The 20,901-nt window shown below is 40.3% G+C and overlaps 2 protein-coding genes across 3 annotated transcripts; one reads left to right on the top strand and one right to left on the bottom strand.

The window, feature by feature from the left end:
• Positions 1-1,448: 1,448 nt before the first annotated feature.
• LOC129355155 (endoplasmic reticulum-Golgi intermediate compartment protein 3) lies at positions 1,449-17,359 on the bottom strand. Of its 2 annotated transcripts, XM_055024701.1 has the most exons (14): positions 17,183-17,359; positions 15,001-15,071; positions 13,495-13,582; positions 13,309-13,427; positions 12,296-12,411; positions 12,060-12,225; positions 10,906-10,963; positions 9,164-9,178; positions 8,009-8,040; positions 7,797-7,893; positions 3,443-3,507; positions 3,223-3,359; positions 2,940-2,995; positions 1,449-2,869 (listed from the first exon to the last, which is right to left on the bottom strand). In XM_055024701.1, the coding sequence occupies exons 1-14, from the start codon at positions 17,268-17,270 to the stop codon at positions 2,790-2,792; spliced, it is 1,188 nt and encodes a 395-aa protein (XP_054880676.1). In that variant the 5' UTR covers positions 17,271-17,359; the 3' UTR covers positions 1,449-2,789. The 2 variants fall into 2 exon arrangements, with proteins under 2 accessions (XP_054880676.1, XP_054880677.1); XM_055024702.1 differs by lacking the exon at positions 9,164-9,178.
• LOC129355154 (reactive oxygen species modulator 1) lies at positions 4,086-7,648 on the top strand. Its single transcript, XM_055024699.1, has 3 exons — positions 4,086-4,220; positions 6,920-7,050; positions 7,431-7,648. The coding sequence occupies exons 2-3, from the start codon at positions 6,920-6,922 to the stop codon at positions 7,537-7,539; spliced, it is 240 nt and encodes a 79-aa protein (XP_054880674.1). The 5' UTR covers positions 4,086-4,220; the 3' UTR covers positions 7,540-7,648.
• Positions 17,360-20,901: the final 3,542 nt, after the last annotated feature.

The following is a 20,901-nucleotide window of genomic DNA, read 5'->3' as shown; positions in this document are numbered from 1 at the left end:
AATCATCTCCTGTTATTAATCAGCTAATCAATAATATCTCCTGATCAGCTTTTCTCATGTTTTTATCTGCAGGTTTATGTGTGCTACAAATGATCAAAGGAAGGCTGATTTGAACTTTTGAACAATAACATTTTTATTTACATCTTTTTAATGTATTTCTAGTTTTGAAAAAAATAATGAAAAATCTGCACAATGTGCAATTTTGTTGTCATAATAATCAATAATCAATCAATAACTAAATAATTATTTGCAAGCAGCCCTAAAACCTTTATTTTATTGTGACTTATTTCTTCTTTTTTAGTTATTAAAGATCCAAACTAAATGGCTTCGTGCTGCAAATAACTTAGTCCAGAAATAAAACTAAGACTTTAATATTAATATTCCTTAATATTGATGAAAATTCTGATTATTTCACTGATAACACGGAACGTTCTTTTTTCCAGGGAAAGTCGTTCCTTCCTCGCTGTCGGTCTGAGCCGGTCCAGAAGATCCGGTTCACTTTCACCCCTGAACTATTTAATTGTGTTTCCAGTTTGCTAGTACTCTCCCCGAACTGAGCCGGTCCGGTTCTGACCCGGTCCATTCAGCGTTGAGTGGTTCTGACTCTCACCGGACAGGAAGTTCCCTTCTGACCGCCATGTTGCTCCTTCGTGAGTCAGACAGCGGCAGCAGGGAACAACTCCTGGACTGAAGTCGCCACCTAGCGGCCGCTTCTCATCGGGACGCATTTCAGTTCCTTTCCTGACACAGTAACCAGGGTGATTTCTCTGAAAACGGTGCTAGTTTCACAGCGATTTTTTTATTTATAACATGGAAGAAATGTTTTGTTGTTGTTTTTTTTATCAGTGAAAAAATGTCAACGGAGCCAGAAGGTTTTATTGATATTGAGGAATTACAGACGAAAACGCCTACAGCTTGGGGAAAAGTTGCTAGTGTTAGTTTTGTCTTATTTCAAAGCTACCAAGAAATATGTATTACTCTGGTTTTGTAGTCAAAGGCCGGTTCGGTTGGTGAGGTGTGAATGCTTATCGACCTCTGACCTCTGATCCTCAGTCTGGGTTCAGTTGAAGTGAACTCTGTTTCAGAACGTGAACGCCAAGCAGACCAGAGAGTGCTCAAAACAGCGCAGGGCATTCTGGGTAACCAAAGCTAACATGCTAGCCTAGCGCTAGCAGCAGAAATGGCTCCTGGTCTTCAGCCAAAGACTAAAGAGAAATCACTAAACTCTGACGCCTCCATCTTGTTTCATCTGGTGAAACAGGAAGTTGCTTTCAGTGTCTTCAGAGGTTTTAGTGTCGTTTCCTGCAGTGGTTGTTGGTGCAGCGCCCCCACAGGCCAGGAGGGGAACAGGCTGGTTTGGGTCAGAACCACAGCAGCTGGAGGTGGAGCAGATGTTCTGGTTCCAGTAGAACCGGGTCGACTGGAGGAAAACAGACTAAAAGTCTATGTAAGCATTAGGTGAAGCAGAAGCTGCTTTAATTCAACATTTATTTTGTCACTTTAAAAACATTTTGTGGACATTCGAAATATAAATACGTCTCTCTCACACACACAGCCCTGATCTAAAGGTTGAAACGTGCAGCAGCAAACCATCGACAACTGAATCATCGTCTGGATCTGAGAGGACAGGGACAGCAACAGAGGGAATACTGGACCGGAACCGGTCCAGTTCTAACACATCAACAGGAAATACAGAACGAAGCCACGATTCAGTGCACATTCCTGCTTTTATAAAAACGTCACAACTGGACTGAACCCAGGCTCGAAGTTCTGATCCAGGTTCTAACTATCAACCTTCCGAAACATCATATGAAACCAGATGTAATGATCGGCTGGTCCAAAGGATCAGAATCTCCCAGTATAGACGGCACCAGATCTGACCCGGCGTCTAACCCCAGGAAGCTGCAGAACCTTTCGTTTAGTTTCTAGTTCACTTGAAATAAGATAAAACTAACTTTTAAGCAAGAAATACCAGCTGGTTTGAAGTCAATAATTCCTAAATTTTGATAAAAAGTCCGAGATCTCCTGGCAGATTATTTTATTTATAACATAAATGTTTTATTTCAAGTGGAATAATCAGAAAGATATTTCCTAGTTCCACTCGAAAATACCCTTAATACTGATGTGTTTAAATTAATAGTACTTATTTACTTAAAACAAGCTCCTTTACCTTGCTCAAAAGTTACTTGTAAGTTCATTTGTTCTAATTTCAAGTGAAGAAATTTGCACTTGACTGTAGACCAGAAATACTTGGTTAATTTTATGGTTTTGCAGTGCGGTAAGGAGTGACAACCAGCAGCTGTTTTTGTAGTTTAATGAGCCGTTTCTTCTTCTTCTACTCCTTGTTAATACCTTGCGGTGCTGCAGGAGGACCTCTGCTGGGTTTCCTCTGAACACTGAGCGGCTGTGTTGGGTTGGAAGGATTCACGCCACAGTCTGAACGATGCGAGTCAGAGAAGATGGAATAAATTATCTGAGCTTAAAAATGTCCGTCGGGGTAAACTAAGGTCTCTGCTGCTCCTTGCTCTCCTACCAAACGCTGAGCGTAGCGATGGAGCGGCTTCTTGCTCCTGGTGGCGGCGTCCTCCCGTTGCTCCGCCCCCGCGCCCCGTCCGTCTCCAAACGGCAGATAGGAAATCCAAACAGCTCCACCGCTCTGGATTTCTCTCTTGGTTTGTTTCAGGTCTAGTTCATGGAGAAGAGGCAAGTTTCTCCCCCCGCCTCGCCGCCCGTTTCTGTCCTCTGGGTGCTCAGCGTCTCGGTCTGTGCGGCCACTGGGGGCGCCGTCGTTAGGACGCCTTGCCCAGCTCTATCTTCTTCTGGATGGCACGCGCCGAGTGGTAGATGAGCGAGTCGATGAGACCGGCCACTGGAAGAGTCGGGAGAATGCGGTGAGCTTCTCTGCTGCTCAGTTAGCATCAGAACGATTAGAGACTGACCTGTGAACACGCCGCCTATGATGGCGCACACGCCCGTCAGGAAGTGAGTCAGCGACCTGACAAAACAGTTGACATTTAAACTGGAAGGATTTGTTATTTACAGCAAGTCTGAGTTTCATCTAACAATTGAGCTAAAAAAATGGATTGTTATTATTATTTTTGAAACGGATGGTTTCAAAGTGTTAAAACATTTTTAAAAATCATTTCTGTGACAAAGAGGAAGAACATTTCAGCAGTCGACCCGTTCTGGTTTTCAGAAACTGGCCGTCTGCCATGACCTCACCTGTGTTTTTCTGTGAATTTGACCATCATGGGTGAAAGTTCGTAGAGAACAAAGACGCCCGGCAGACCCTGATCTCCTATTAAACCGTTGGCGACTTTCTCGTGCCTGGTGACGGAAAACTGATTCGTTTTGACCACCTGGAGGTAAAAACAAATTCACAGAAAACGTGTGGAAAAGAGTCCAACAGAAAATACAATAAACACAAAGGTGTTTAACTCACCTCTCCGTCTGTTTTTACATAGATGGTTGGAACAATTTTCACAAAATACTGGTACATCATCGATGCTGTGGAGATAAACGGTCGGCAAATTAAACTTGACTATCAACAGATTTTAAGGCCGAAAAACCCAAAACAGTCCAGTAATCTGCTTCTGACCGGCTGGATTCCCATCCCAATGTTCAACAAAAGTTAGAGAAACTTTAGAGGTCAGAGGTCAGTTCAGAAACTGGCAGCTTACTTCTGCATTACCCTTTGTTCTGAATCACTTCAGAAGACAAGTGGAAAATCAAAAAACATAGACAATCAGAGAGAAGTGTCAGCAAATAATGTCGTCTTACTTCATACATTTTTTGGTGTAAATAAGACAATTCCTCCACTGGATACTTTTATGCTTCATTTTATTTCACAGTGCCATTAGATTCAAAAGGAAAATAAAGGAACACTTTTAAATGTTTTAAAATTCTTACATTTTTGATATAACTAAATATAGATGAACTTTTACCTGTTATGTGTCATTAAGGCTAAAACCAAAGTCCGTGGATGACAATCCAGTTATTCAATGGATTCATCTTGAACACGAACAGAAATGATAGAAGAGAACGATCCTAAACTGAGCCGCGGGGGGCGCTGTCTCTTCCGCCTTAGTTTTTCTCCCCTTTCCTGTTTCCGGTTATGGAAGTCTGCTAGAAAGACATTTAATCGCACCTACACTCAACAGCAAGAGCAATTGTAAGCAGAAAAGCAAAGCAGCGAATTTATCACCGCAGAGTAACTGAAGGTAAGATGGCCGACGGCCCCGTTTTCCGGGGTTTGTTGGTAAAAACAGTCGGTTTGAATGTAAACGCTGTTATCTATGGAGGCCACAGATGCTAATGCGTTAGCATTAGGTGCTAACAGTGAAAATAAGCCTCTGGTTAAAGTCAAAAGTTGCATCATTTGTTGGAGTAGAAACAGAAACCGGCTTAATAAAAACACTTTACTGGTTCTCAGACGAGAATATCAGGATCATTTGCTACCATTAGAAGTATTAATTTGAACATTAGCGGTTTGTTTCTAAGAATAATTGCATTATTCACTTAAAATGGTTTCAAAACAATGTTGTTTATCTCAGTTTCTGGGACAATTTATCGTTCAGCATCATTTATCATGACAGGCCTTCATATTGAAAGCTACAGTAATTTCAGGAGGGTTTAATTGGAACAACAATCATTTAACTAAATGATGCAGATTGTGAAGCCTGTCCATTAAAGGTTGGAACAGAATTAAGGTCCAATTTCTAGCCCTCGATTTAAATTTGAGTCAAAGTCAAAACCTTTTTAATTACTGCCATAAAATGCTTGAAAGGATTTTTTTTTATATGTTGTTTTGTACTGTTTAGTCTAAAATTTGGAAGCTGACATTTCATTCAGTGCCTCATCGTTTGTTACTTACAATGGAAGGTAATAATTTCACAGTATTTTAACAGTAATTGAAAGTGATTAATTATAGCAGACGGAAATCAGCCCAACATGTTCTGTGTTGGTTTGTTTTGTCTTCAGTACTGTTTTAAGTGCAGCGTCAATGATTAAACTGTGAGGAAAGAGGTTTTACTGCAGAGAACAGTGGCTTGCTAAGGCACAGACTTAATCAATCAGATATACAAATGTTGACTATGTTTATTTACATAAAGAAATTTCCCACATGTGGACAAGTTGGAGGGCAAAAACACAATACCATTTCATAGCTGCGCTGCCGCTGTAGAATAACTCTGTTAACTCCGTCAAACTTGGAAATTCAGGTTATTCATTTTGTGCTGCGCTCCACAGCAGAGGAAAAAACCATTAAAGTACAACTCAAACTATTTCTTTCTCACTGACAACGTCCCTAAAAATGACTGCAATATTTCCCACACATACAGCAGAACATTCAGTCTGTTGCAGTGAACATTTAGGCTCAATGTTTATTTTGCGATTATTAATAAGTCATTGATGTGGTAATAGGAGAAAACTATAAATATTTCACTGCACTTTACTGTGTGGCTAGCTCCCTGGGTAGCTGTCTCTTGCTCTGCAGTGTCTCCACATGTCTCAGTGTCTGGGATCATGAGCGCCCCCTGCCATGAGGCCAGAGAACTGCCTGCCTCACCTCCAGTCTGTTCCCTGGTTTCTGATCGCTGCTCAGCACAAAACGCGTTACACACACAGTTGGTGACATAAAACACTGGACGTTATATACATGAGCTAATGATGGAAAATCAGTTACTATATTAAATGTTTTTTTAGCCATTTTATTGGCAGCATACAGACAGGAGGAGCTGCTCCCATTAAATGGCAGCCAGTGCAGTTAATGAGGTTGATCAATCCAGGTGAGGCTTGGGTCACTGCACCTTCACCTGCTGGGTTTCTGAGCATTTGAATGGAAAAATGAGAAAATTCAGCAATTTTGAAGAAAAAAATACTGTATTTTCTGCACTATAAGTCACAGTTTTTTTCAGTTTGGCCGGGGGTGCGACTTATATTCTGGAGCAACTTATGTGTGGAAATGAACACATTATTATATTATATCACATGTTATTTTCACACTAAACCGCAAGAGGGCGCTCTAGGCCTGTTATTCTACCTTCAGAGTTAACAGAGTTGTTTACAAGTGACACCGAGGATGAAGATTTCATTGCATTTAGTGATTTGAAGAGACATGGATGGTTTGGTAAACTTGTTAGCATGTTATTTATGCTGTAGTTATCTGAATAACTCTTAATATATTATGTTAACATACCAGGCACGTTCTCAGGTCGTTGTTTGTCATGTATTGTTTGCACACTGTACAATTATTCAGCCTGTTGATGCCTCTATTCTATTTTTATTGCCTTTCAAGATGACATGTCTGTTCTTGGTGTTGGATTTTATAAAATAAATTACCCTCATATTTCCTTATATATGTATTTTTCTTCTTTATTATGCATTTTATGGCTGGTGTGACTTATAGTCTGGAAAATATGGTAATCAAAGTTGGTTAAGCTAAATAAAAAATAAATAGTTAACAGTACAAACCACAGGGTGGCAATCTAAATGATTTCATCATATATGAGCGCACGTCACTGGCTGAGAAACAACCGATTCAGTTCAACCTGAAGGAAAGTTCAAGGACCTCCATGGATCAGAAAATGAGCCTCACTGGATAAATATTGGACTTTAAACTTGGTCAAAGCATCTTGACCTTTTCATCCTCCTCAGTGAGAACTAAAAAGAAACACTTGGTGCATCTATAATTCAAACCTTTTTGTTATTGGTGCTGTAAAAAGTGCCAGTGTATCCGTTACCCTAACTGGTCAAAGGTTTTGGCTTTGAAGATTAAACATGAAGACAAAATAAACCAACATTTAGAAAGAGCCTAATTTTCAGTCAGTGTGCTCATCTGTTAGGTTTCCTTCTTTCTATGCAGCAGATTTTAATCTCAGTCAACCTCAGATTAAAATGACAGCTGTAGTTTGCGTTGTAGATGCCAGTCGCTGTCGGTCCGTATGGCCAGACCCAGCCCAGCTGCTTCGACCGGGTCAAGATGGGCTTCATGATGGGCTTCGCCGTGGGAATGGCTGCAGGCGCCATGTTTGGGACTTTCTCCTGTCTCAGGTCAGTTTGGACCAATAAACCCAAACTGAAAATGATTCAATTCAGCTGGAAAAAGGAAATGTTCCAGTTAAACTTCACTTCTCTCTCAGCTGGTGCAGGTTCAGCTTTAAACGCAACATATTTTTGCTTTTTATGATTACTGCACCCTGGGAGGGGGAAAAACCCAACATGGTTTATTATTATTTAGATATTTTATAAGGGTGAAACTTTGCCAAATTAAACTGTTTAAACACTAGAAAGTTTTTAAAGCTTCATCCTATAACGTTCTGACTAACTGAACCTTTGTCTGGGAATAATCCTGAGGTTTTGCCTTGCAGGGTGGCTGCGCTAACATTTTAGCTGTTGGTGAAATCGGAGCTCAAAACAGTTTCTGTTTGCAGGATCGGGATGCGGGGCCGGGAACTGATGGGCGGCGTTGGGAAGACCATGATGCAAAGCGGCGGAACGTTTGGCACCTTCATGGCCATCGGGATGGGAATCCGTTGTTGAGGAAGACCGCTGCCTCCTCTTCCTTCCTCAGACTGTACAGCCTTGGGACTCAGATAACCACTTGCTCCAAACCCGCAGTCTTGTTATCAATAAAGGTTCTGGTTCGTCACATGACAGTCCCGTTTTTGTCCTCCATGTTTCGCGCCATTAATGTGAAATTTAACGCTTTAATTTGGTTCAATAAATGGATTAAAGTTTCGAAAGGATCAGAAGCTTTTAAAAGCAGCAATTTGGCAGCAGAGGAAGCGGGACGATACCTTGCGGCGCCGAGACGTCGGTTCCATCCAACGGATTCACGATGCCGGGGTAATCTTTACCAAACGACAGGTGCTTTATCAGGTGGGTCATGTTGATCTGCAGAACCACAGAAGAAGAAGAGGCGTCATAATTCAACTGACATCTTTAGGCCTCTGTTATGAGTAAATGAAACATTTTGAATTGAAATATCCACAGAAATGTGAAAACTTACGTTGTCTAAACCAAAACTCTGCAGGTCATGAACTGCAAACAAAAACAAACTTGTTATTGAAAATAATCCAAAACCATTCAGTTGCATATTAATAAAAGACTAAATGACCAAATCAGAAACATTCAGGATAAGAAGCAGCTGAAGTGAGGGAGAAAAAACACCAGTCGCCTTTCGACAATGTGGTTACCACACTGTCGAATGTGGTGAATATGGTGAAAATATTTAATTATACCTGAAATAAGTAAGCATCATGGCCTTCACAAAGTAAAAGTACAGACTGACACACCAACCCGTTTGAAATGACACTGAAACCACCAGAATGCCACCAGTTCACCAGTTTTTTATGTAAATATTTTACTTCTGAATTGTTGCATTCAACCTGAAATCTCCAACTTTCTCTGGTCTGTAAACGCATCGGGTCCGAAAGAATCTTCTTGGCTTTCAGATCAGCCGAAAAGCAGAACTGAGCAACTTTGATCCCTTCGTTTTTTATTTCGTTGCAGCTTTTTCTATTTTCCTTCCGGGATCCAAAACCAATCGATTAAAAAGTTTTGAAAAACAAGGCAGAGGGCGCGAGGCGTCCGGACGCTCGTAACTGATGCCAGCGGGATTTGAACCGTCAGGGTTTTATTAAACAACGCCAGCTTTGCAGTTCTGCTGCTGACATGTTTAAAATCTTCCTCCATCAGGTTCACATCGTAGCTTTGCCCTCATTCTGAAAGTTAAGGAAGGGAACAAGAAAAACTGAAAACACAGTGAATAGAAGAACTTGTTCATTTTGGGACTGAATCTAGTTCAGAATGATTTAGTGAATTATGAACATGAATTCATTCACTTTGTGGTCTGAATCGGAGTTTCTCAAAACCATTCAGGTTTCTAATGTTTGATATGAATTTATATCTGACAATTCAGTTACTTCTCAGTGAGGAAACGTCAGACTCGTGGTTAAGAGCTGCAGCGTTTATTAATTATCAAGTCAAAATTTAATCGCATCACATTCAGAAAATGGTTGCAAGTCTAAATGGGTCTGATAATCACACACTTTCTAATTAAAACTGAGATTATTTTTACATTGAATTGATTGAGTGTGTTTAAAGCAGAAACAGGGAAAGGTTTTCCTGAACACGCTGCATGCATAAAGGAAGATGGACTTACTTTCCACAGCGTGCACTGCAGAAAGAAGAGAGAAGAGTCACTGGGACAGTGCAACAGACATGAAACCTGACAACTGAAGGTGGGGCTGCACAACACTTTCCAAAATAAGAGTTTTCAGACAATTTACCTCAAATCAGGTTGAAACCAAAACCAAACTGAGCAAAAGCGACCGATAAGCTGTGAATTCTGAAGAATAGAAGGTTAAATAAATGTTAGTTTTGGGCTAAACTAGAACTAGTGTGCAGCCCGACCCACAGCAGACATCTTTGCAGGACAGGATGTGTTTGGGTCTTAACGAGGTTCTGGTTGATTCTCATCTCTCGTTTCTGCTGCCGACACTTTAAATATCGATGAGATGAGAGAAATGAATCTTTGCTTTCAGCACAGGAAACTAAAACCTTTACAGCCCAACCATTCAATCCCAGTTAAATCATCCATTGTGGATGATTGAACATTTGGGTTCGTTTTAATTTCCTGTCCTGATGTGATGCCAGAGGAAGAATCGACTAAAACAGATTCTTCCACTGCTTTCTGTTGAGAAGAAAACGGTGAATGAATGAGTGAGTGAGTGAATGGATGATGAATGGATATACTTCATTAATCCCAGAGGGACGAAGTAGCAGAGCTGCTGAGTTTAACTGGATGGACAGAACTACGGTGGCCTGGATGGGTCAGTCAGTGAGTTAAACACTCAGGTGATTCTGGATCAGTTTAAACTAAAAGTTTAGTCAAAAATTCACAGCTGGTCAAAATCATTCAAACATGTATTACAAGGGAACAACACCACAGTATGGTGAAAATATTTAATTATACCTGAAATCATTTTGTACAGCATTTTTGTGCAGTTTTCAACTTGTTTTTAAAAGTTCTATATAAATAAATTTGACATTGAAATAAGATATTTGCTGTAGATACCAGTCCAAAAATACAACATTTTGTGTTTTCGCAATGATTAGAAGGTTTTATGCATCTTTCAGCCAAACAGTTTAAAATATTTCATAGCTTAATAAATCAGTTTTAAATATTACATTTTTGTTTTGGACTTTTTTTCTCTCTGGGTTTCCATAGATCAGCGTGATGTTATCGCCCAGGGCAGCCATCTTGATTTAAATTCAGGTTAGCTCTATGAATATTAGAGCCAGGGTACAATTTTTATTTTTAATTGTGAAAATAAATTCATACCATTACAAGAATACAATCGTACGGCAATAAAGTCAAAATAATGAGAATAAAATCGTAATATTAGGAGAATGAAGCAGCAGAGCTTCATCTAAAGTTATGCTATGATGTAAAATTTACAGATTAATATTTAAACATTAGAATCAAATGATCAGCAGGACTTTGAAATGACTGGCACTAGTTCGTATGATGAGCTCAGCAGACGTTTGGTATTGCTGCTGCCGCTAGTCTGCAGGAGCTGAGTGGAGAAGGAGACGTTCATGTGACATGTAGACTCGCCACCACCAGCAGGGGGTGCGTGGTTGTTAGGGTGGAATGAAGACGACAGATGGATGAACATGAGAAGCAGTCGGAGCTTTGAAATCAAACGCCCTTTATTCTGATGGAGGGAATAAATAAACTTCTTATATGGTTTATATTTTCTTCATTTTGCTTTGAGGAACAGAAATTAGATTCCAGCTGAATTAAACTGTTGAACTCAATGACTTTTATATGCATCTATAACTGGGAGTAAAACAAAACAAAGGGCGTTTAAAGGCTTTGCTCAGAGGAAACGTTCTCACCGTGAACATGTGACTGCTGGAAACTCTTTCCTGGAGCAAAGTGGAAATTTCCTGCCACCTGAAACAAAATGTGAAACGACTCAGGATCAAATTTACTGCTCTAAATGAGAAAAATAACAACAACCATGAATAGAAAATATATGTAGACTCAAGACATGTTGATGCTGATTATGCTTAAAAGCCTTAAATCATCAGTGGAACAATTACTGGCACTTTCAACAATCAAAATAAAGTTTTTATTTTACTACTTTTTAAAGCTGATCAGCGTTTCTAGAAGCTTTTAGTTTGAAATCCAAGACTTTCTGTTATGAAGCAAAGATAGCAGCGGCAGCGCCATCTGTAGGTGGGCAGAGCTCAGCGTGCCGACGAGCATGATGAGAAACCACAGCTGGTAGACACACAGCTGGAATTTGTTTCCATCAACATTTTTTACGCACATTTTGTAGCATTGCTTCAGAGACGATTGATGGAAACCACAAAATCTGATACAAAGTCTCAATTCTGTTAAAAAGTTTGAGGCGGTTTTTGGCATTTTCTGAAAAGACTCGATGTAGAAAAGAAAGAAAAATTCAGATGTAGCAAAACTTTCCCATCCTTCCCAGAGTGACCAAACTGAAACATTCCAAACTCCAAACCTTCGGCTCAGAGGGGAGAGCCGTCCCTCCGCCATGCTAGCAAGCAACCGTTACTTCCTGTTTGTTGCAGCCATGCTAGCTTGCAACATTTGGCAAATGACATTTGCGTTGATTTGCTGTAAACCAGGAAATGAAAACAATCCTACTTCTCAATTTTGCAGCTGTCATGCCAGTCGGCAGCAGAAACGCTGAATGAAATCGCCGTCTGCCTCTGCCAGAACAGATCGACATCACTTCCTGTACGCATATCCCATCGGATAGTTTCATCAATTTAAACCCTTTCTTGTGACATGGACACTGTGGCGACGAGGATGTTTATTACTGCGCTCCAGTTTACCTGTCGCTGTTCTACACACATAATATGTGATGAGAGGCTAATAAAATCTGGGTTTTGTAACGTTTGCTTGGGTGGAAGTAAAGGTAATCTCATTACTTTTTTGCAATTGTAATTTCTTACTTGAAGATCAAGTAATCAGATTACAGTAACTGCCCGCCACTGGAAAGGCGTGAAGGTCTGACCTTATTGACCTCAAGGAAGCCGTAAACCTGGCAGCCCTCGTTCTTCTGCTCCATCATCTTCTGCGTGAAGCCTTCGCGTTTGCACTGCTCGATGGTGTCGGCGCTCTTAAAGGCCCAGCCGCGTCGCCGGTACGCCTCTCGCACGTCGTCACAGGTGTTGCAGCACCTGCACAAACACAATTAGCAGCAGTAATCCCGAGCGGCCGGCCAGCGGCCGAGCGAGCGGCGTTTCTTACTTCAGGTCTTCGGTCTCGGCACCGTAACAGCTCTCGCATCGATTCGGGTCCAGAGTGCTCGGGTCGAACGCTTCCCCGTCTTCAGCCTGGCCCAGTTCTGCACAACACAGAACCATCTGTGACTATAAAACAATGTTAGCTTTCATGCCGACTGAAATAAGACAAATAACTCACAAGTGATGTTTCAGCAGACCTAGCAGCTTATTTTCAGTAATAATTTTGTTATATTGTTGAAAAGTTCCCGTGCCACTCGTAGATTTGTTTCAGTTTTGCCTGGGAAAATGTCATGTTATGAATAAAATACTCCAGCGGTGGAACAAGTTTTTGAAGGAATTATTTTCTTCCACTGAGCTCCTTTATCTTCCTGAAGTTACTTGTGAGTTAGTTTGGTTTTATTTCAAGTGTAATGAGATATTTAGAGTGGAAACTAAACCAAAAATACTTGACAGGATTTTGTTTTTGCTGTGCGATCACCTGACTTTAAACCCGTTAGCTAAAACGTTAGCTTTGCACAGCTAACTTCATCATTTCCATTCGGATGATTAACTGATAATTGACTTGATTTCTTTCAAAGTTTTGATTGTGTGTAGTTTTTATTTTATTTATTGTTTTTGGTCATTTTGGACTTTTTAAAAATTCTTCCAGTTACATGTTAAGTGTTCTTTACAAAAGTAAAGTTTACTGATCTTTGAAACGATGAACTTGCATCATTATGAAATCATCAATATATTACTTGAAAATGGTTAAAAGACAGAAGTTATCATTTCTTGTTGTGTGAAATGTTTCTTTTGCCAAATTCATTCCTTCACAAAGACAGAGTTGGTGCCCGATTAAAATAAAGAATTTCAATTTTATTAACAGAAAATGATTGATTACAATGATTAATTATTACAATTCTGATTGCCAACCATTTAGGCGCCATCACTTGAGGTTGCCGACTCGAGACGTTGTTTCCAGATTCTCCAGTTTGTCCAGCAAATGACCCAAACTGGTTTGTGTTTGGAATGAAGTACCGTGTTTTCTGCCTCGGTGTTGACGGGTTTCAGCTCTTTATCCAGCCGCTGCTTGAACAGGTTGTGTTCGACGTCCAGCTGCTGCTCTCCGGCCACGTCCATGGCGTCGATACTGAGATCTGACAAACACGGTGGTGAGCGGCGGCCGCCATCAGCCGCAGACAGCAGAGGAACGGCAGCACTTACAGGCGCAGGGCATGTGAGGGAAAATGACGTCAATGTTGATCTTGAGTTTGTCTCCTCGCGACGTGTCGACGTAGAGCTCCGGGTGGACCTGAAGGACGACACGAAGCGTCAACACCAAACTGTCCACAGCAACACAACAAACACTGAGAAAAAGAAACGAAGCAGAAAAAATGGCTTTCACTTTGTTGTCCGGTCAGCGGTTTCACTGCGACGCTCTGCTGGATTTAATAGAAATGCTTTGAGTTTATTTTCAATATGAAGACAAAGCAGAGCTGAAATGATTGTCACTAATTTATTAAATGCTAGTTGAACAAAAACAAACATTCAAGATAAAAACAACCTTCTTTAATCACAAATCTTTTTTTCACCTGCTTTAAAAAAATAAATCTATGAAGAACATTTTGCATCCAGTTATTAATCAGTTAATCAATAATAATCTCCTGATCAGCTCTACTCTGACATTCAGCCTGAGCTTTTCTCATGTCGAACAATTTTTATCTGCATAATTTGCTGCAAATGATAAAAAGAAATACTGATATCAACTTTTAGACAATATTTGAAAAAGATTTTAATTTGTTTATTTACATATTTTGGTGCATTCTAATGTATTTCCATTTTTTTTATCTGATTACTTGTGAAAATAATCACTAGACTGATGACTAAAAATAGTTATTAGCTGCAGCCCTAGAAAAAAGAAAGATGGAAATAAAGAGATGAGAGGAATGAAAGATGGATAAAAATAAATCAATAGCCTTGACGTCTGACCCTAAACTTACAAAAAGAGAGAAAAACTAAACATTTCACAAGATGTGTTGCTTCGTTTACTTCATGCGACCAACAAAAAGGTCCAAACCAGAAAGAGTCGACTGGATCTGATGGAAACCCTGGAGGAAAAGCTCCAGCTGTTCAAGTCTTAAATCAAGCTCACATTTAATCCTAAAGCAGATCAGTGGATCAACACATATCAAAACTATTTTGACCATCTGACATTTTCAAATTGGACAAAAGCAGCAACAACTTCAGAAATCCATTAAGAAGGAAAATACTTTTCAGGGTACTTTATGTTCCCAGATGTTTTCAGCCCAGAACTGCAACTAAACTAAACCCTGAGTCATTTCCTTCCAAGAAACCCGAGTTCATCCGACCCAACCGGCCCGACAGGAAACACACCTGGAGGCTAAAGTTCACTGCTGCTGCTCCCGAAACTCAGTTTCAGTTGGTTTCAACTCAGCTTCCCTGGTGAAAACGACCCAATGTTTCATTTTTATAAAGTTCTGGTGAAAAGTTTAGTTGTTTTAGTTTTCTATTGAACATGAGATAAAAATCTGTAAATCGTCTGATGACAGATGAAAGCAGCAAATCTCTGCAGAAACAAATCCTGATCCATTCACAGACTTCCTGATGAAATGCTGCAGTTTCCCGTCCAATAAAACGGACAGCATCGGTCCGGTCAGTGAGCGAACCGGACCGGACCGGACTGGACAGAGGACGGATTGAGGAGCTCACCTCTTTGGTCAGGTAGTACTGCAGCTCAGAGACGAACAGAACGAACATGATGACGCCGCTGATGATGGTCACTGCAGAGACACAAGGTGGAAACATTTCACAGTGTTGGCAGCAACCATTATGTGAATCAATGCATCTTTATTTTACAGATTTGAAACATTCATATTGTGGTAGTAAATTTAAATTTGGTCAAAACCACTGAACCCTGTTGCATTTGATAACCAAGTTTCATCTGTCTGAAAACCTGAGAAGTTCCAGAAACATTACTGTAGCTTTCCCTGAAAGGTCAAAGGTCACGTTAATCATTCTGGATTTTAAACTTCCATTTCAATATTTATTTCATTTGATGTTTAAAATTACTTAAGATATTTCTAAACCAGAGTTTATAGGCCAGCCCAGGTGTTGTGGGGATCCGACTCGGTGGCCTCAGGATCCATCTCTGCGTTTTGCGGATGATGTGGTCCCATTGGCTCCATCAGGTCGTGACCCGCAGCTCTCGCTGGAGCGGTTCGCAGCCGAGTGTGAAGCGGCCGGGGTGAGGATCGGTGCCTCCAAGTCCGAGGCCGTGGAACTGAACCGGAAAAGGGTAGAGAGCTTCTCCGGGTCGGTGAGGATGTCCTGCCTCAAGTGGAGCAGTTCAAGTATCTCAGGATCTTGTTCACGAATGAGGGAAGAAGGGAGCGGGACATCGACAGGCGGATTGGAGCAGCGTCTGCCGTGAAGCGGCGCCGTACTGCTCTCGATTTACCGGCCGATTTACGTTCCCACCCTCATCTACAGTCATTAGCTTTGGGTCGAGTCCGAAGGAACGAGATCGCCGATACAGGCGGCCGAAATGGGTTTTCTCCGTCTGGGCCCTCCCCGAGAGCGAGGAGCTCGGAGGGACTCGGAGTCGAGCCGCTGCTCCTCTCGTCGAGAGGAGAGGAGCCAGATGAGGACCAGAGGGAGACCCAGGACACGCTGGAGGGACATGTTGGGGATCCCCCTGGAGGAGCCGGACCAGGAGGCTGCTGACCCCGCGACCCGACCCCGGCAGAGGAACACGGACGGGTGAATGGAGATATTTCTAGTTTCTCATGTAGTTTTCTTTGTTGCTTTATTTTCCTGTGAAGAACATTGAATGTCCATGTTTATGAAAGGTGTGATAAATAAAGTTGCCTTTTATTTTCCAATAAATATTCTCCAAAACATTTTTTGTTTTTGTTTTTTTTTACAAAATTGGAATAAATACATTTCTATACATCATTTAATGCATTAATAACATACATTTTCATCAGTAAAAAATCTTTAGATTTGTATTTCTCCATTTTTTAAATTATATCTCATATCTGTTCATTTGTTCTTATTGGGTTATTTATTATAACCAGTTTTTATCCCTTGTATTTTTTAAAAACAGTCCTCTCTAAATATTGTTGAATAACTTGTTTCAATAAAATTCTCATCATCCTTAGAGATTATTAGAATACAATATTTAAAACGGGACGTTTTATTAATGCAGTTTGTTTGTTTATTCTGAGAAATCCCAGTTTTGTGATTGCATGAGCAGCATTCAAGGCATATTTTCAACCCTGAATGTCTTTTTATCTCCATTTTGATCTGAAAAAGGAAGAACAAACATTGACTGAAGTTTTATGCTCTCTTGGCTCGAAGCTGCAGAATTAGTAAAAAAAACTGACAGTGAACTTCATTTAGCGCATTTGAATGAAAACTGAGTCACTGAAGGCAATTCGCTAACATGAACATGTTTCATGTTCATTTCTTGCAATTTATTGAAATGTTTTTGCTTTTCTGTTGCCATGGTATCTTGGCCAGGTCTCAGCGGACAGGGTTTATCTCAGTTTGACTAAAAGACAAAAACATCTATTTGATCTGGAAAATAAGAATACCGAGGGTCTAGTTTATTCTACCTGACAATATTAAACAGCTCCACCAACTACAGGCTCCATCAATAAAAGAAAATAAATACATTTAAACCTCTTGTCATTTAAACATCCGCTTTACTGGGTTTAATAAACTCCCAGAAAAGTACAGGCGTTTAGGTTTCCTTGTGAAAGGCAGGACGCTGCAATAGGCTAATTAAACTGTAACGAGTAGAATATGCTCTGAGCCATAGAACCGTTTCCCTGCTGTCGGTACCAGCGGCAGCCGTTAGCCCCGCGGTTCGCATCGGTTAGCCTCCTACCGGTCGCTCCTCCCCACGTCTTCACCCGGAAATCCTCCAAAGTTTTAGGATAAGCGTCAAACTGCTTCAGTTTGTTTAATGGGTCCATTTTCTCCAGCAGGAAATCCAGCCGAACACCGCAGAGTCTTATCGGAACCCTCCTGCACTCCAGAAACACATCAGGACCCTTCACTTCCGCACCACGTGAAACACCGTTGGGCCAATCAGCGGCAGCCGCGTCAATTTTTTCTTCTTCTTCTGTTCTTTCAGCCAAACTTTATTCAACATCAGGACCTTTGACAGTATAAATGACGAAAATTATTCAATAAAATGAAAACAACAACAAAACAAATAAACAAAAGAAAAAAAAACACGAACGAGTAAAAACAAAAATATAAATTTTTCTTTTATTTATTTAAGGTTTTGGACCTGAAATAATATACACATCCATTTCCTATTTTTAAAATCGGTTTTAATTCAAATATGAAACCGATTTGAGCTTATTTTAAAAGTAAAAAATCCTTAGAATGTTTGTGATTTTAATTTACAAATTGTTCATTGTTTAGGCCAGTGAGTTCTTTTGGCTGAACGTGGGGAAGTTTGGACACTGCCATAGTTTTACACTGAAGAGGAAAAGTGCTGGAAAATGTTCAGCAACCTAAACAGACGAGAGAGAAGCAGCTTGTCACTCAGATAGAAAGAGGTCACTTCAGCAGGAAACCTTTGGGATTACGGCAGGCTGTTTGAACATAAATTTGCTTTTATCTCCCTTACATTCCAGATACCTGAAATATGTTCATGACGTATTAAGATGTCTCTAATTAGATTCTGACAAGTAGAAATTATGTCAGATTTACCATCAAGATATCTATAAAGAATTACTGACTATTAAGCATATTTCAAGTCCATACAATGAAGTTATCACTAGTTATAAAGTAAATTCAAGATATCTCTAATTTTGTTTTGACTAGTAAAAATTCTAATTAAAGATATCGTGAATGTATTTATAAAGAGCAGACATGTGGAATCGACGAGTGAAGATTAAAGGATATTTTCTTAAAAGCAAATAATGAAGCAAAACTAAACTAGAGATATTCTGAATGGTAAAATATCTTAAATTAGTTTTAATATATCTCAAAATGAATTAGATACATTTAATTATACAACTTTTCGATTTGAGATATCTTAAATTAATATTCTGACTCGTCAAAATGTCATTATTGATATCTTGAATTAGTATTTTGTCAAAACGTCAGACTTTTGACAGCATTTTGAAAGTTCAGTCAGATTTTTCAAGATGCAACCTTTTCTTTGTCCACATTGCTGAGCTCTTTCTACATTGTGGATTTACAGACAGTTTTGTGCAGGAAACCTAAAATTCTGCATTCAACTATTTTACAGCACAAAGGGGCCTTGCATGCAATTCTTAAATCAGATATCTAAAAATGTAATTTTGACTAGTTATGATTACATTAATACATAGTTAAATTGTAACTATGGATACGTGTCCCGTCAACACAGACCCGGTGACATAATTTGAAATATCTTGAAAGGAATTTTGACTCGTCAAAATGCAAATGCAGATATCTTTAAATTACCATTTTGAATAGTCAAAGTGTGTCTAGTTCATATGCATTTTTAGTTATCTGCAATGTAACTACAGATCATCAGTCAGGCTTACTGATTTTATGTTCAAACAGCTTGCCATAGAGGATGACATCAAACCTGCTGTTTTCTGATGTAGAACCAAGAAATGCAGAGAAACTGTGGAACGTTCTCTGGGATCCAGCAGAGTCGGTGCCCAGGTTGAGCTTTAGGGTCTCTGTCACTTTATATCCAAAAGAGCTGCTGCTGGCCAAACCCCAAACTCAACGTTTACACTCATGCATCAAAATGGCTGCAAACAGATGGGCCATTACACAACCATACATGTTTGAAAAGCAGAAGTGGAGCCTCCTGCACCATCAAGCAGAATGCAGAAAATGGTCTCTGGATGGTAAGAAAACAACAAAACTCGTCTTTTCCAGCAGCCATTGTACAGCAGTGGCTGTACAATGGCTGCTGGCCAAATGCCTTGTTACCAAGCTTTGTTGCTAGGTAACAAGGGTTGGTAGGCATTCCAGTGTCTGCTGATTTGTGACTTTACATGCCAGAGGTTTTTGAAACAGCTCATTTTCCAGACATCAAAACAACTTCTATTGCCAGAAAACGTCTCTTTTTCTTTCTTTTTTTACGATTTGTTTCTAGAAGCAGTATCAAATCAAATCAAATCAAATGTTATTTGTATAGCTCATTTCAGCAGCAAGGCATCTCAAAGTGTTTTACATCATAAACACAAAGTCATGCATCATGGAATCAACAATACATTGTTACATATTACATTTCAAATCAAACTCTAATCAGCTGGTTTTTACTTGAGATTTGAAGGAAGTCAGGGTTTCTGCTGTTTTACAGTTTTCTGGAAGTTTGTTCCAAAGTTTTGGTGCATAGATGCTGAAAGCTGCTTCTCCTCTCTTGGTTCTGGTTCTGGGGATGCAAAGCAGAACCAGAACCAGAACCTGAGAGTCTGGAAGGTTGATACAACAACAGCAGATCTTTGATGTATTGTGGTGCTAAACCGTTCAGTGATTTGTAAACTAACAACAGTATTTTAAAATCTATTCTTTGAGCTACAGGGAGCCAGTGGAGGGACTTTAAAACTGCTGTTATGTCTCTATCTTCCTGGTTCTAGTGAGAACAGGAGCAGCAGCTTCTGGATCAGCTGCAGCTGGAGGATTGATTAGTTGGACAGGCCTGTGAAGACGCTGTTACAATAATCAATGCGACTAAAGATAAACGCATGGATGAGTTTCTCTAGATCTGGCTGAGACATTAGTCCTCTAATCCTGGAGATGTTCTTCAGCTGATCGAAGGCCGACTTTGTAATCGTCTTTAGAGACTTTCTCTCTAGCTCTCAGTGAAGACAGACATTTTCTCTTCTGTTCCCTTCCTGCCCTGCTTGCTCTGTTTTGCGCTGCTTTGTGGAGCCTTTCTTTGCACATCATTTAAATCTACAAATTATGGATCTGGCCAACCGGTCTCTATGCAATTGATAACATTTTCTCAATGAGAAGACTGGGCAGAGGAGAGGCTGTCCTTTAGGGACATACCTGACGGGATACGTCCTGAATTTATTTGGATTCATGATAACAGAATTTCTGCTGTTTGGAGTTGGCAGATACTTGGCATATCAACAAATTTGTGATGGATTGAGCCGACGAGGGAACACTCAGACTAACAGGCTGTGGGACGGAGACACAAGTTGGATGTGATTCTTGCTGAGATTCGGAGTTCAGCTGCAGACTCTAAAACTCTCTAGCAGGAAGGAATGGATCTCGGAGAAGTTGCTGATTTCGGTCCGCTGGGGTGGCCACACTAATTGGGATGAACAAAGATGGATCTGTGAGACTTTAAGGCAGATTAAAATGTAAAATCTACCTGACCTAAAGCTTTCTGTATGTGAACTGGCTCCCTTGTGTTAGCCTCGGCTGGCTGGATATCTCAAATCTCCTGGAAGACAGGTGAACATGACTCTCCTGAGCAGAGTGGTCCCAAGGACTGCATGGTTTCAGTCATACAAATGCACCACACACACACACAAAACAGATGTACTACTTAATGTCACCACCTTTCACTCATGTATCTGAATGTTGCTAGATGTGCATACTTCCCCTGATGTGTCTTGTCCTTGCCCTGCCTGT

This window comes from Poeciliopsis prolifica, unplaced genomic scaffold, assembly GCF_027474105.1.
Source record: "Poeciliopsis prolifica strain line A6 unplaced genomic scaffold, Auburn_PproV2 SCAFFOLD125, whole genome shotgun sequence".
Lineage (NCBI taxonomy): Eukaryota > Metazoa > Chordata > Actinopteri > Cyprinodontiformes > Poeciliidae > Poeciliopsis > Poeciliopsis prolifica.
Note: the sequence above shows the minus strand (reverse complement) of the source record. Positions and strands in the feature narration are given on the sequence as shown.

Bases quoted from the DNA above. Each gene is read 5' to 3' on its own strand.
- LOC129355154 (XM_055024699.1), top strand. From the start codon at position 6,920: ATGCCAGTCGCTGTCGGTCCGTATGGCCAGACCCAGCCCAGCTGCTTC. The intron at 7,051-7,430 runs GTCAGTTTGGAC...TTCTGTTTGCAG, and splicing joins GGGACTTTCTCCTGTCTCAG to GATCGGGATGCGGGGCCGGG.
- LOC129355155 (XM_055024701.1), bottom strand. From the start codon at position 17,270: ATGGACCCATTAAACAAACTGAAGCAGTTTGACGCTTATCCTAAAACT. The intron at 12,412-13,308 runs GTACTTCATTCC...TTATAGTCACAG, and splicing joins ACACCGAGGCAGAAAACACG to ATGGTTCTGTGTTGTGCAGA. The intron at 2,870-2,939 runs GTCAGTCTCTAA...CGACTCTTCCAG, and splicing joins CATAGGCGGCGTGTTCACAG to TGGCCGGTCTCATCGACTCG.